The following is a 13,489-nucleotide window of genomic DNA, read 5'->3' as shown; positions in this document are numbered from 1 at the left end:
TCTGCTATCAAACTACCAACCAATTGCCATTATATAAATCCTCTACAAAATAATGGAGAAAATCATCAACAGTTGGTCTCCACTACCTAGAAAACTACCAGGTAATCACTAACCACCAGTATGAATTCCATCACTCTAGATACAGGGCTAACTTCTTAGCCTACATCACTCACAACTGAGCAAGTGCAATGGAAAGGGTTGGAGAAACGTGCTGTACTCCTGCCATTTCCAGAGCTTTTGATCATATCTAGTACCAAGGCTTGCTCAGTAAAATGGGAAATTTGGTCTACCAGTCACCTTCTGTAACTGGGTAGCAAGCTTTGTCTCTGGTCATTCACTGCATGTCATGGCAGATGGGTGCTTCTCAAGCATCAACACTAACACAGGAGTGCCTCAGGTCTCTGTTCTATCACCTACCCTCTTCCTCCTATATACAGAAATGGCCTATTATCAATCCCCAATAATCCTATCCACAGCTTTGCTCATGACAGTACACTCTATATATCCTCATTTCAGAAACTATGAAGTGCTCAGACATCCTAACCAGTGCTTTAAACTGATTTCCATACCATCCTTCAATGGGGCAAAGATAGCCTGATCACCTTTAATGCTACCAAATTGCAGTTGCACCTTTTCTCTTGTAAAAGGTATCTCAGCTTACTTTCTCTCCTAAGGTAACCCTGAGTAATAGACAAATCACCAGAGAAGATCAGAACTATCTCCCTGGACTTACAATTACCTCCAGCCTCTCCTATGATAAACACACCACATCAATAACTTTCTCAGCCTCTAAAAGGCATTTTTTCCCATTCACTACTCGTTATCCATCCAGCTCCTAACTATACAAAACTCCAAATCCACCCATCCTTAGAACACTGTTCTCATGTTTGGGATGTTACACCTAAAACCTCATTAAAAATTCTTGATTCTGTTCAGAAGACTTGCACACTATTTTGCTATCTTACACATTTCTTTGTATTCTCTCAACACATGCTAACTCACTTGCCAGGAACATTCACAATATGCTTTCTTCATTTCACTGACTGCCTCTTTAACTTCCTGAATCCCCCCCCCCCACACACACACAGTTATGATTTTTCTATTCTTGCAGACAACCTTACCACATACCTCTCTCTCTCTCTCTCTGGATGAATTAATATTTCTTTGGGCTCTACCACTGGATCTCCAAGGGAGAACAGCTTGTTTTTTTAGCTAAAGGTTTGATTTCAGTAAATAAAATATGTGCAAAGAGTGAAAATGCAATTTTCTCTTGGAAGTGATGAGCGGAATACATTGTGGATGCAAGTGTACTGATGATGATATATAAATTTCAGAAGAGATATGAAGGTAGTATGCAAACAGAATGCCTACTGCAAAGAATACTGGGATTTCATTAAGGTACAAACTAAAAAAAATTAAAAAACTTTAATATTAACTCACAGAGTACCGCAGCCATAGATAAAATAAGCATCTTGAGTAATGTATCCTGCTTTTCTGGAGACATTCGTACCCACCATCCTGGTCTCTTGTAAATTATTCCTGTGGCTGACATGTTCCAGTCCCTAAAGAATAATTAAAACTAATAAGAACTCAGAAGTAATAACAGGCACATATATTTAATAAAACAGATAAGAATGGTATAAAATAACTGATTAGAGAAAAATTTTAATTTGAAAACAAAAAAATTGTCAAAATATAGAAGTAGCCTACACCATGACCAAACTACTCAAACCCAGTACTTCATAATAATTATTACAATTAGACTCACTATTAGCCTTAATTCCCAACCACTTATGTGAATCCAGTTTTCTTTATCTGCTATCAATTACTGACAACATATACTTTTTTTTTATTTTGTATTCACACACAGTTTGCAAAAGAACATCAATACTAATGTGTAAGCCAGAGTTTAACAAGGCAGATATTTAAGATAAAAAGCCAAATGGCTATATTTTCTGGTGAAGTTAATTAAATTAAGGGGATAAAAATCCCTTATTAATTTACAGCCAGTATGCGAAACTCTGAGATCGAAAACTACGATCTAAGAGTTTCGTGCCGAAGAACTATCGGCGAATCCAAGTGTAAGTGAACACCTGGTAGTACAACACCAAGGCAACTCGAAGCAAAGGTGGAGCAAGCTCCCTCCCTCACTATCCTTGATATTTTCTCATAATGTAAAACACAACTCCTAGGAGAGATGTAATACTGCCTTACATTATGAGGAGAGGTCACTACCCAGACTGGTTTCAACCTTTTTTTTGAGGTCTCATCAGTGAGTAGGTAGACCAGGATGATATCAAAGTTTAAGTGAAAAGAACTTACATACCTTCACTATACGAATGCCAGAAGAAAGGTGTGCCCATATATTATAACTAAGATAAAAAGCCAAACAGCTATTTTTTCTGGCAAAGTTAATTAAATTAAGGGAATAAAAATCCCTTATTATTTTAAGGTTTTCAACCTTTTTAAAAGGTTGAAACTGGTCTAGGTAGTGACCTCTCCTCATAATGTAAGGCAGTATTACATCTCCTAGGAGCTGTGTTTTACATTATGAGAAAATATCAAGGATAGTGAGGGAGGGAGCTTGCTCCACCTTTGCTTCGAGTTGCCTTGGTGTTGTACTACCAGGTGTTCACTTATGCTTGGATTCGCCGATAGTTCTTAGGCATGAAACTCTTAGATTGTAGTTTTTGATCTCAGATTTTCGCATACTGGCTGTAAAATAATAAGGGACTTTTATCCCCTTAATTTAATTTAAGGCAGAAATTTGTTTAAGTACCACAGGTGCAAAAAAAGGATAAGAACCATGCTTCTGAAAAAGTATTGTTATACCATTTTTCCATTCTTTAGGAACCTTTACCACTGCAAGACACTGATTAAATAACCAGATCAAGACCACAGATAACTCTTTCACACATTTCTTAAAAAATACATAGTAGTACATTATTCATTCTCACAGCCTTATTAACATCTAGTCCAATCCACATGTGATACATCTCCGATTCTTTCATCTCTCATTTCTCTATTATCATGTGGCTCCCGCCCACGAAAGGTTTTATACAAATGTATATTTAAAAAAAAAAAAAAAAAAGATTTTTTTTTCTATTTTTTTTATTAATTTTTATTTTTTACTTTGTCTGGTAAAAACCCTGCTCTAGAGACCAAACCTAAACATGGAATTTTTCAGCCACGTCAGATCTCCAATAAGCAGGATGGTTGCCTCCTTTCTAAGTGTTGCACAGCATCCTTTATCTGCCTTTAACCATAATTCCATAATTATTCTAATTTGTAGGAAGCAGCAAGGCTTACTTGAATAATCAAAGATAGAAATGAAATAACAAACACAGAATTAAACATTATTATAAAAACCTTTGCCTTAACCACCATACTGGCCTTGGTGTGTATATACATCCATAATTATATGGATGCAAAGTATCCATTGAAGTCAATATAACCTTTGGATATCATAGAAATAATATGGATATGAAGCATATATTTTTGATATATTTTATCCATGTGGCCGTTTGGGTGGTTAAAGGCAATCAAGTAAGCGAGTTATGACTTAGGCCAAAAGCTATGAGAAAAAAAGGTTGAGGTAGCCTTGAAAATGAAAACATGACTCAGGGAAGGGCACCTGGAGAAAGTGCAAATGCTGAAATTTGAACAGTGGCAAAGCAACTGGCATTATGAGAAAAATAGAGAAACGTGGAACAACTAATAATTATTTACAAAAAAAGTGAAAAGGAAAATATCAAAAATTACAGGTCCATTAGTTAATAAATAACAGAATAATGCATGAGCTCAAGTATACGCAATCACAGGAATAAGACAATTTTGGACAGTAGATCAATCGATCTGAGGAATATTGATAACATATCATAGACCTCAGGTAAGCTATTGATTTGACCTCAAATTGTAGGAATTAGTGAGACCTGACTGTCGTGTCAGAGGCAGACATACTAACTAGTATCAAATGTAATAAGTACGGTATTTTTAGGAAGGATAGACAGGATAGGAGAGGAGGGGAGTGTGCTGCTAATGATACTGGACGACTTGAATCCAGTTAACATTTATGGTTGCAATGCTAGTACCACTTTTTCATGTATCAGTAATTCTGAAGCCATCTGGCATGAGGTAGTCGAACAAGATCAAATACACAATGGAGTGTTGTTACAGACCTAGTGGATCAGTTGCTAGTAATGAAAAAATTGCATTACCAAATAAAGATGATGGGGGGAAAATGAGTAATCATAATGGGAGACTTCAATTATCTGAACATTGATTAGGTAGCTGTGAAATCTCATGAGAATAACAAAACTGAATTTACTGAGCTGTTGCAAGACAACTTCCTCAAGCAGCATGTGACAGAAGGAACTCGAGGTCAAAGAGGGTTAGATGCGATTATAGTGTCAGTGAGGATTTTAATTAAAGATGTAACTAATCTGCCTCCAGCTGATAGTGATCATGTAGTACCCAACATGGGAAGTGGCTAAGTTTATGAATTTTCCCATTTAGAAAAGATTACACATACTGAACTATAAAGCAGAAAATTATGACCAACTGAGGAGTATGCTGGATTCTGCACCATGATATCAGTTGTTGTGACAGTGAATGGGAAGCATTTAAAAAAATACTTCAATGATACAATATCAGAATGTGTCCCTAGAGTCTGAAGAATAAATAGGGTAGGAGTAAAATGATGTGTAATCCAATTAAGCAAGAGATTTGTAAGAAAAAGATGTGAAATACCACGTGCATAAAGATGATGTCGGTTATGAAAATTATAAGCAGCAGGCCAGAAAAGTCGCAACTTATATGAAAAGCTAAATCTGAGTACATAACGAAACTGGCTCTGTATATCAAATATGAATCATGCATTCAAAATGATCATACAGTGGACACATTATAACATAACAATACAAGGTGGCCTAAACTATTAACAGAATTTAGATCTATGGATAGCAGTAGGCAAAGGAAAAGACCATTTCTTCTTTTGTCTTCCCACTTGTCTAACAAGATGAAACTGTTAGAATTTCTGGAGTGCAATGGATGAATAATGTTGAAAAGGGAATGGAATGCAGAAAATGGGAGATAGAGGGGGGGGGAACCTTCTAGTGGACTTATTCAGGTTGAACAAGAACACACTGGACTTGTGGTCTTGTTGCTTTAGCCATAATCTTAACCAAATCAAATTTTATTATAAAATCCACATACACTGATAAGCAAGACTTATTTACATATCTTAGCTGATAATCTTTTATTATATTCCTAACAAATCTCTTCAATATCTTAACTAAACCACAGATATACAGACTGGCTTATATTTGGAAACATTTGTCTTTTGTGCAGCAGCATTATGTTGTCTTTTTTTTCTTCTTTGAGATTCAGTCTATAACTAAAGAACATATCAAGGACACAGTAAACTCTTTGATAGATTGTCAAAATGTGATGATATGTCATTCAATCCCAAAACCGAATTAACTCTTGCTTGCTCAAAACCTTATTTCTGGTTTTTTCACATGGTGCACATGTATTATCATCAGTACTAGTATATTATAAACTGACAAAGTGCTCATTAAATAATTCAACTAATCCTCTGGTGTGGTCACTCTGCTACCATATGCAATTATTCTTTCTCATGTTGCACCAATGTAGAGGAATTGCATTAGATTTCCTTTGGTCAGATTTGTTAATCTCTCTTTTTTTTTTTTTCCATGCTTGTCACTTTTCTAGCTTACATTTTATATTCCTCCTACATCTAATCATTACCTCCTGTAATATATTCCCCCCAAAATAAGTTCTTTCACACTGTTCATCCATTTCACTCCTACTTTACTTATTTGTCTGACTCATGCAAACAAGTGGGGGTGAAATCTCCAATGAAGAAGGAATAGTTCCACATATCCTTTCTTCATTGTCAACTTCTGTTTGATTGCCTTCATTATCTCATTGAGGAGAGGAAGATGCATGTAGCAATAAGGGAATGGAATTTCTAGAATTCTTGAAGGACAAATGTCTTAGGCAACATGTAATAGAGGGAACAAGAGGTTCAAGAGTTTTGGATTTTGTCATAGCATCAGAAGAACTGATTATAACTGAGATAGCATCTCTGCCCCCAGCTAGATAGATAGATAGAGAGAGAGAGAGAGTGTGTTTTTGACTTGGAAAATAAATAGACATGCAGGAGTATCAAAGAAAGAGGAATGTATGTGGCAGGAATGTATAAGGTAGGCGATTATAATAGTCTTAGATATAAACTTGGGACAGTTCCATGAAGGGAAGAATTGGAAGGGTGAGATATCATTAGTGCTTGGGAAATTGTGAAGGAATATTTATTAGAAGCAATAGTGAGCTGCATACTCAAATGAAGAAGAGAACACAATTTGATGTAAAGTGGATGACAAACAATATCAAACAGGAAATGCAGGTGAAAAAGACATTATGGAAGAGATATAAGGAGAGGGGTGGAGAGCAGATGAATGAAGAATATAAGACTCAGGCCAGGAGAGTGACTAGTATGGTAAGGAAGGCAAAATTGTAATATGAGAAGAGATTGGTCCTGAGATTCAAAGAAAATCCAAAGGAATTTTTTAGCTATGTGGCCAGTAGGAAGAAAAGTGACTGTGGAAGAATGACATTGTTGGATAAAAATTGGAATAGATTGATGCATAAGACATAGTGGAGTTGCTCAATGAACACTGTATTGGGGTATTTCATCCTGGAGAATTAGGTTTTAATACTAGAGGGAAAGGGCAGGTTCGGTGTTTAGAAGTGGAAGAGAAAAGAGTGTTTCAAATACTGAGTACTCTGGATGTCAATAAAGTAGTGAGACTGGATGGAATTTTGCCACGGTTTGGAGAGAATGTGCTAAAGAACCAACAGCTCCACTAACCTGGCTTTTCAATGAAAGTGTGGCCAAGTGAAAGGTATCCAAGGAGTGGAAGGAGGGTAAGATAGTGCCATTGCATAAGGGTGATAGCAGACTGGAAGTGTCAAATTACAAACCAAATTACCTTGTCAAATGCCTTTGTAAAATCAAAAAGGCAGAATATGCCTTTCCCTCATCAACTGCTCTTGTCACTTTATTATAAAAAGGCAATCATCTTACTAAAGCAAGAGCACCATATTGACTCTCACAGATAACATTACCCTCATCTTCCCAAAGCTGTATATAATCCCTTACTAATGATCTTGGAGAAATTAGTAAGGATTATATACAGCTTTGGGAAGATGAGGGTAATGTTATCTGTGAGAGTCAATAGGGTGCTCTTGCTTTAGTAAGATGATTGCCTTTTTATAATAAAGTGACAAGAGCAGTTGATGAGGGAAAGGCATATTCTGCCTTTTTTTTTTTGGATTTTACAAAGGCATTCGACGGGGTACCGGTACCACATGATAAGCTGATATTTAAATTGCAGCACGTGAGTTCAGATGTCAAGTTAGTGAACTGGATTTGGGATTGGCTATTTGATAGGTATCAGAGAGTTGTATGTATGTATGTATGGGGGGGGGAGTATCAAGGAGGCAGAAGGTTATAAGTGGGGTCCCACAGGGCTCAGTACTGGGAAGGGTTATTAGTGATAGTGCAAATGTGATAGCCCTGCAAGAGGATTTGAAAAAACTGAACAGATGTGCAAATGATGGATGTCAGTTTAATGCAGCAAAATGTAAAGTCTCAAAGCTTGGGATACATCGATGCGAGGCTGCATACTCTTTCGGAGAAACTGTACTGGAGTAGGCAGGGGAGGCAAGGAATCTGGGGGTGATGATAGAAACCTGAAATTCAGGGAACATATTGCAAAGGTGAAGGTAACCCAAAGGATTGTTGCAATACTGAGAAGAATGCTGACCTGCAGAGATAAAAGAGTTGTCATTCCATTGTATAAAGCCCTGATCAGAGACCAGAATTGGACTACTGTTTTCAAATTTGGTCCCTAGGATTTGAAGAGGGTAAATTAACTGGAAAGGGTGCAGAGGCAGATAACAAAGATGGAATCAGGAATGTACAATGTTAGTAATGAAGACAGGCTGAGGAAATGTGGACTACACAGTTTGGTGGATAGATGTTATGATAGAGGTGGTTACAGGGTTGACACTGGGGAGTTCTTTCGCTTGGTGGAACAGAGGAAAGAAGCAAGGACAAGGGGCCATCCTTGGAAGTTATGAAAGGAAGTTGTGAGCAAGATGGTGAGGAGTGTTTTTTTTTTTTTTTTTTTTTTTTTTTTTTTTTTTTTTTTTGCATGGAGAATGGTTGCCTGATAGAGTGGTGAGAGCATAAACAGTCAATGAGTTCAAGGAGTGGTATGATAGATCCTACATTTTCAAAGATGGGCCTCCCACAATGAGTCTTTTGACTCCATGGAGGCCTGAATCATAATCATAATCTTCCTTTAGATCATTTCTATATCGTTTATGTACAAATTAAACAGTAGTCTAAGTACAGAGCATTACAGCACACACCATTAATCACCTGCTTTCTCCAGGATTCTGCTCCTCTACATACTTCTCTCAGATACCTGTCCATCAGCAATCCTCACATTTATATCATTGGTTTCATATCCATCCCTTTATTCCAATTTACATGATTTTTATGTGGTATACTGTCAAACACCTTTGTAAAATCTAACAGTATCACTGTATTTTGTAAATTACTAAGTAAATTACACTTAGTAAATTACTAAAGCATGACCAACCTTCATAAAGCAATACTGTCATCCACAGAATATCATATGTTTATTCATCTATTCTTGAATTCTGTCTTTGACCAATTTTTCCAATACTTTTACCCACAGCTACTGCATTATTGAAATCTCCTTTATAGCAGAGGAACATATATTTGCCCTCCTTCCACTTCTCTGGGATTTTACCAGAGCAGAGACTAGCACTAAACAGCCTAGTCAGAGGAATTGCAAATTTCTTTGCATATTCTCATAACATATGAGCTGGTATCACACCCAATCCCATGGCCATATATATTTACATGAGATTCTGCAATATCCTAAATACATTCTTATGTTCTTCCACGAGAATCTAAATACATTCATCAACCTCTATTCACAGCAATATCCTTACTTGGATGACAGACCCTTGCAAAGTGATTACTCAAAAACTGAATTATTTCATCTGCTTCCTGTTACTTGCCATACAGTAAAAGAACTCTGGAATTTCCTATGGTCTGCTCAGGTAATTTCTCCTCAATCTGATTTTGCCTTCCTTCCTTACCATGCTGGTCACTTTTCTTGTCTGATGTACTACTCATGAGCCTCTTAATTAACTTTCTCCTTATATACCTTCAATTAATAATATTACTACATCCATGTAACTCCTACCTAATTTATTCTTCTGATATTGAGTATACTGCCAGAGATCACTTTGTTCAGATACCTCCACTCCCCAATGCACTGGCACTACTTGAAGTAGTGCCAGTGCATTGGCACTAGTAGTGCCATGTCACTACTAGTGCCACTAGTAGTGTCATTGAAGTGTCAATGGCACTAGAAGTGCATTGGCACTTCACAAGTAGTGCCATGGCACTACTTCAAGCTACCTCCTAAGCTTGTCATAATCACCTCCCCTGCAATTCAACACACGCACACACGAAAATTCCAAGTTTTGCAACCTCCCAAGTCAAACTGCATGATCACTGTCCCTAATCAAAGGAATGTGGCCATCCCAGTTATGGACAGATCTTCTGATCCTGCAACGAGATCAATACTCTCATATTCCAAGGTTATGGACAGATCCTCTGATCCTGCAACAAGATCAATACTCTTATATTCTAAGTCCCCTTTATCACATGCTGTGTTAAGTAATTATCTCTTAGCATGTGAATAAAGTCAATTTTCTTCTCACAATGTGATCTTTCCTCCTTCCAATCTATGTTTCCATAGCTAAATATGGCATGAGTGAAATCCCCCCCCTATAATTACTCAACTTGCATTCATTGTGCCAGTTTGCTGATTCATATCTTCAACATTATCCCTTGCTCTGCCTGATCTACAGCAACAACTGAATATTTTGTTCTATTGGTCTTAATCTTGCACCAAACTGGCTGTAAATCAGCTACTATCATCAGCAGTACAACTCCCCTCCCCATCCTATCATCTCTATCCTTTCTAAAAATACAATACCTGATATTCTGTCTCTCTACTACATTTGATGTTAGATAAGCCTCATTAATGCCTATAACTTTTTTGGAAGGAATGCATTAACCAATGCCCAAAACTCCCAACTCTTATTCTTGATTCTTCTAGCATTGTATACAAAGTGTAGCATTCCCTTAGGTCCCCAACCACCTTTACATCCTGTACTGACTATCCCATTCAATTTTGTCACTTAAGACTAAATTCCACATTTTTTGGTCAATCTCACACTCACTCACCTTGTGGGTGCCTGCATCCAGACTAATACTTTTCCTGAATTTGCATTTCCACACTTTCAGTGAACAAAGCTTTCTCTAGACACCTAACTCGAAATCCACCAAATTCATTCAACCATGTTTCACTTATTCCAATGATTTGGGGGCAAATAAATTCAATCGCTGAAACCATTTCATCCCCTTTATTTCTGATACTTCTGGCATTTGTAAACAAACACAACAGTTCATTTTTAGATTTATAGCCAGTCCTATCCAAGCCATATATTGGTTGTGACTTCCCCACTACACCTGCCAAATCACCTTTATCACCGTTTACCACATATACCTGCTCAGTCTCCACCCACATTGCAATATACTCCATCTTCATACAGACATTCACTGCCACGTTCAACATTCACTCTCTCTATGCTATGTTTCTCTGTCCACCCCAGCACCCTTCCCCCTCCGTTTCCCTGTTCCTCTTGTATTCCCATTCTCTCTTCCTCTCTCACACCACTACTGTTTCCATTGCCAAGCACTTCTGTCTCTTTAGTACCACTCTCCTGATTTTTCTCTTCATCTCTTCCTTCTGATCTCTGGCATGCATCACACACACACTGTACTTCCACACACTATACTTTCATCCAGCAACTCTTTCTCCAGCACACTCACTCCAAAGCCATTTAAATGCAACCCATCACACCTGTATAATTTCATTCTTCTCTCAAACACATGCCATACATCTACAAACTCCACTCCCTTCTCCTCACACAGCTCTGCCAGCATACCACTCATGATTTTTGCTCTCCATCAGTGTGTTACCATCATACCTGAGTAACACACTGACAACCCTTTCTACTACACTATCTTTCCCTCTTCTCAATAGTTTCCTGATATTCAGTCTCCTCACATCCTTCTTATGTCCAGTTAGATCATTCGTCCCTACAATCACAACTAACCCTCTTGCTCGTTTTCTTCCTCATGTCCAACACCTTAATTATTGTACTCATTCTCCCACCCGGATAGCAGACCTTATGGACTCTGTCAGTAACTAGCCCTCTAATTATGGAGTCTCCATATACTGCTATCCTGGAATCACTCGTGACTTCTTTTACCCTTTGTTCTTGCATTCTGTTTTCTTGCATACTTTCATTACTTTCCACTAGACACCTAACATCACTCAACATATTCTTCATTTCATTTTTCATTTCCAACATCTGTTTCATTAAATCTTGCATTCTGACAATTTCACTCTCTATCCCGCTACCTCTCACTCGCCCACTTTATTTCCTTTTCATACTTTCTTTCGTCTCCCTTATCACTAACTTTAGCTTGTACATCTTTGCATTCTTTCACTCCTGCAGTTTCTTCAACTTTCGTTTCACTTCCGTTTTTTGCAACTTCTTCCATAACTTTTGCTTCTACATCCTTGCATTCTTTCACTCCCTCAGTTTCTCCTGTTTTCATTTCATTTTGGTTTTTCGTAACTTTCACTTCTACATTTCTGCATTCTTTCACTCTATCCTCTCATCCTGTTCTGTTTTTCTTGCTTTTTCTCTAAATGTGTGTGTGTGTGCATGTGCGTCTATACATATATATCTTTATCTTTTGATGATTCCTCTTTGTGACTTCATTCAACTATCTTCTAATCCGATTTGTAAGGTCATAACAATGCCAAGTTAAGAGGAGGGGAAAAAAAAAGAAATCATCCAAACAAACAGCAAACCTAACTTGGAAATCTGTCCAGTAAAAATGTCATATCATTGACATGATATTTGGTTACAATTACACGAAATCTATTAACCACCTTATTGGCCATTATGGATCAAATACGAATCCTCATATGCTTCATATCCATCATATATTTCAATGTAATATCAATGGTATTACAATTTTGCAAATTCTTCCTCATGTCTAAACCTTCCCATTCATGCTAACCTTGACATCTATAGACGTCTTGACCGGTAGTGTGGTTAAAGCTATGAGACAAGCATACTGAATGTGTTCTCTTTTTTACTGGTCTATGTGTTATGAAAAGCCCACAGTTCTGAGGAAAATCCTACCAACCACTTCTATATGATAAACAGATCAGCTGAAAGCCCTTCATAAATGTTCCTTCAGCCTTGAGTACTATCAATAGCAGCCTGAAACTCAGTGGAACAATACTCATACATAAAGATTTTGCTTTTGACTGATAAAGTCCTGAAAATAACTCATAAGTTAAATCACCATCTATTAGCAGTGGTTTAATGCTGCAAACTTCTTGACTACTCAAAGGATTAAAGCTAACTGAGAAAAATTAAATATCATGTAATGGTTCCCCAAATGGGATGTTTGTGGAACCATTAAGTTCCTCATCTTTCCCTGGGGATCTCAGGGTAAGATGAGGATTCCTTGAAATTAATAGTAAATAATAAAAATAACAACAACGAAAGTAACATGCTAATTATGACCAAATATTAAGATAATTTTTTGTTATGTTGCACTTCTATACACAACTGCTATGTCCTTAGGGAATCATGATCTGTAGGTTGATTCAAGCTGATGATTAAAAACTTTTATACTCATGTTTTGAAACTAGGCTTCTAAAAACTTTAACGCGGGTGTGCTTGTTTATTCTATGCAAAATTTGCAAGCAAAGATCGTTGGATTAAAACGATATTAAATATCTAAATATTAATCCAAGAAAATTAGTTATAAAATATTAAGGCTAGGTTATAATTCGAAATGCAATATCCCAGATTTTTTTTTTCTCAATCATTATTTAATTAATGCACTAGACTATACAATATTTCACCTACTTCTTTTACACGCTTCCTTTCCCCACAAGAATTCATCCACCGAAGTAGTAACCGGTACAAGATACGATAACACGTGGCAGCAGTACGCTATCAGTGTTTCTGAATCTTTTCAGCATGGTCTACCTAAATATAAAATTTTTTTAAATAGATTTTTTTTTTATCGGAGAGAGAGAGAAAACAAGAAAGATTTATTTAATGAAAGGGAAATAAGATTGCTACAATAAAGGGAGGGGGGGGAACTTGGTTGCAATGATAAAATAACAATTTTCGAAAGAATAAATTATTATATATTCAAAACCGTACATGAACCTCAGCAGTTCAATCAGTTTTG

General features: G+C 36.9%; 1 protein-coding gene across 1 annotated transcript in view; it reads right to left on the bottom strand.

Annotated features, from left to right (window-relative positions):
• The window catches only part of Stt3A (catalytic subunit 3A of the oligosaccharyltransferase complex), a 226,581-nt gene extending 213,300 nt beyond the window's left edge, over positions 1–13,281 (bottom strand). The window contains exons 1-2 of the mRNA XM_090414768.1: positions 13,159–13,281; positions 1,441–1,562 (exon numbers count right to left, since the gene is read on the bottom strand). Coding sequence (XP_090270894.1) covers positions 1,441–1,552 — 112 coding nt within the window. The 5' untranslated portion in view covers positions 1,553–1,562; positions 13,159–13,281. The remainder of the gene's footprint in view (positions 1–1,440; positions 1,563–13,158) is intronic.
• Between the last annotated feature and the right edge of the window lie 208 nt (positions 13,282–13,489).

This window comes from Typopeltis vanoorti, chromosome 25, assembly GCF_054136105.1.
Source record: "Typopeltis vanoorti isolate ZY-2024b chromosome 25, IOZ_Tvanoo_1.0, whole genome shotgun sequence".
Classification (NCBI taxonomy): domain Eukaryota; kingdom Metazoa; phylum Arthropoda; class Arachnida; order Uropygi; family Thelyphonidae; genus Typopeltis; species Typopeltis vanoorti.
This window is presented reverse-complemented; position numbering and strand designations above follow the sequence as displayed.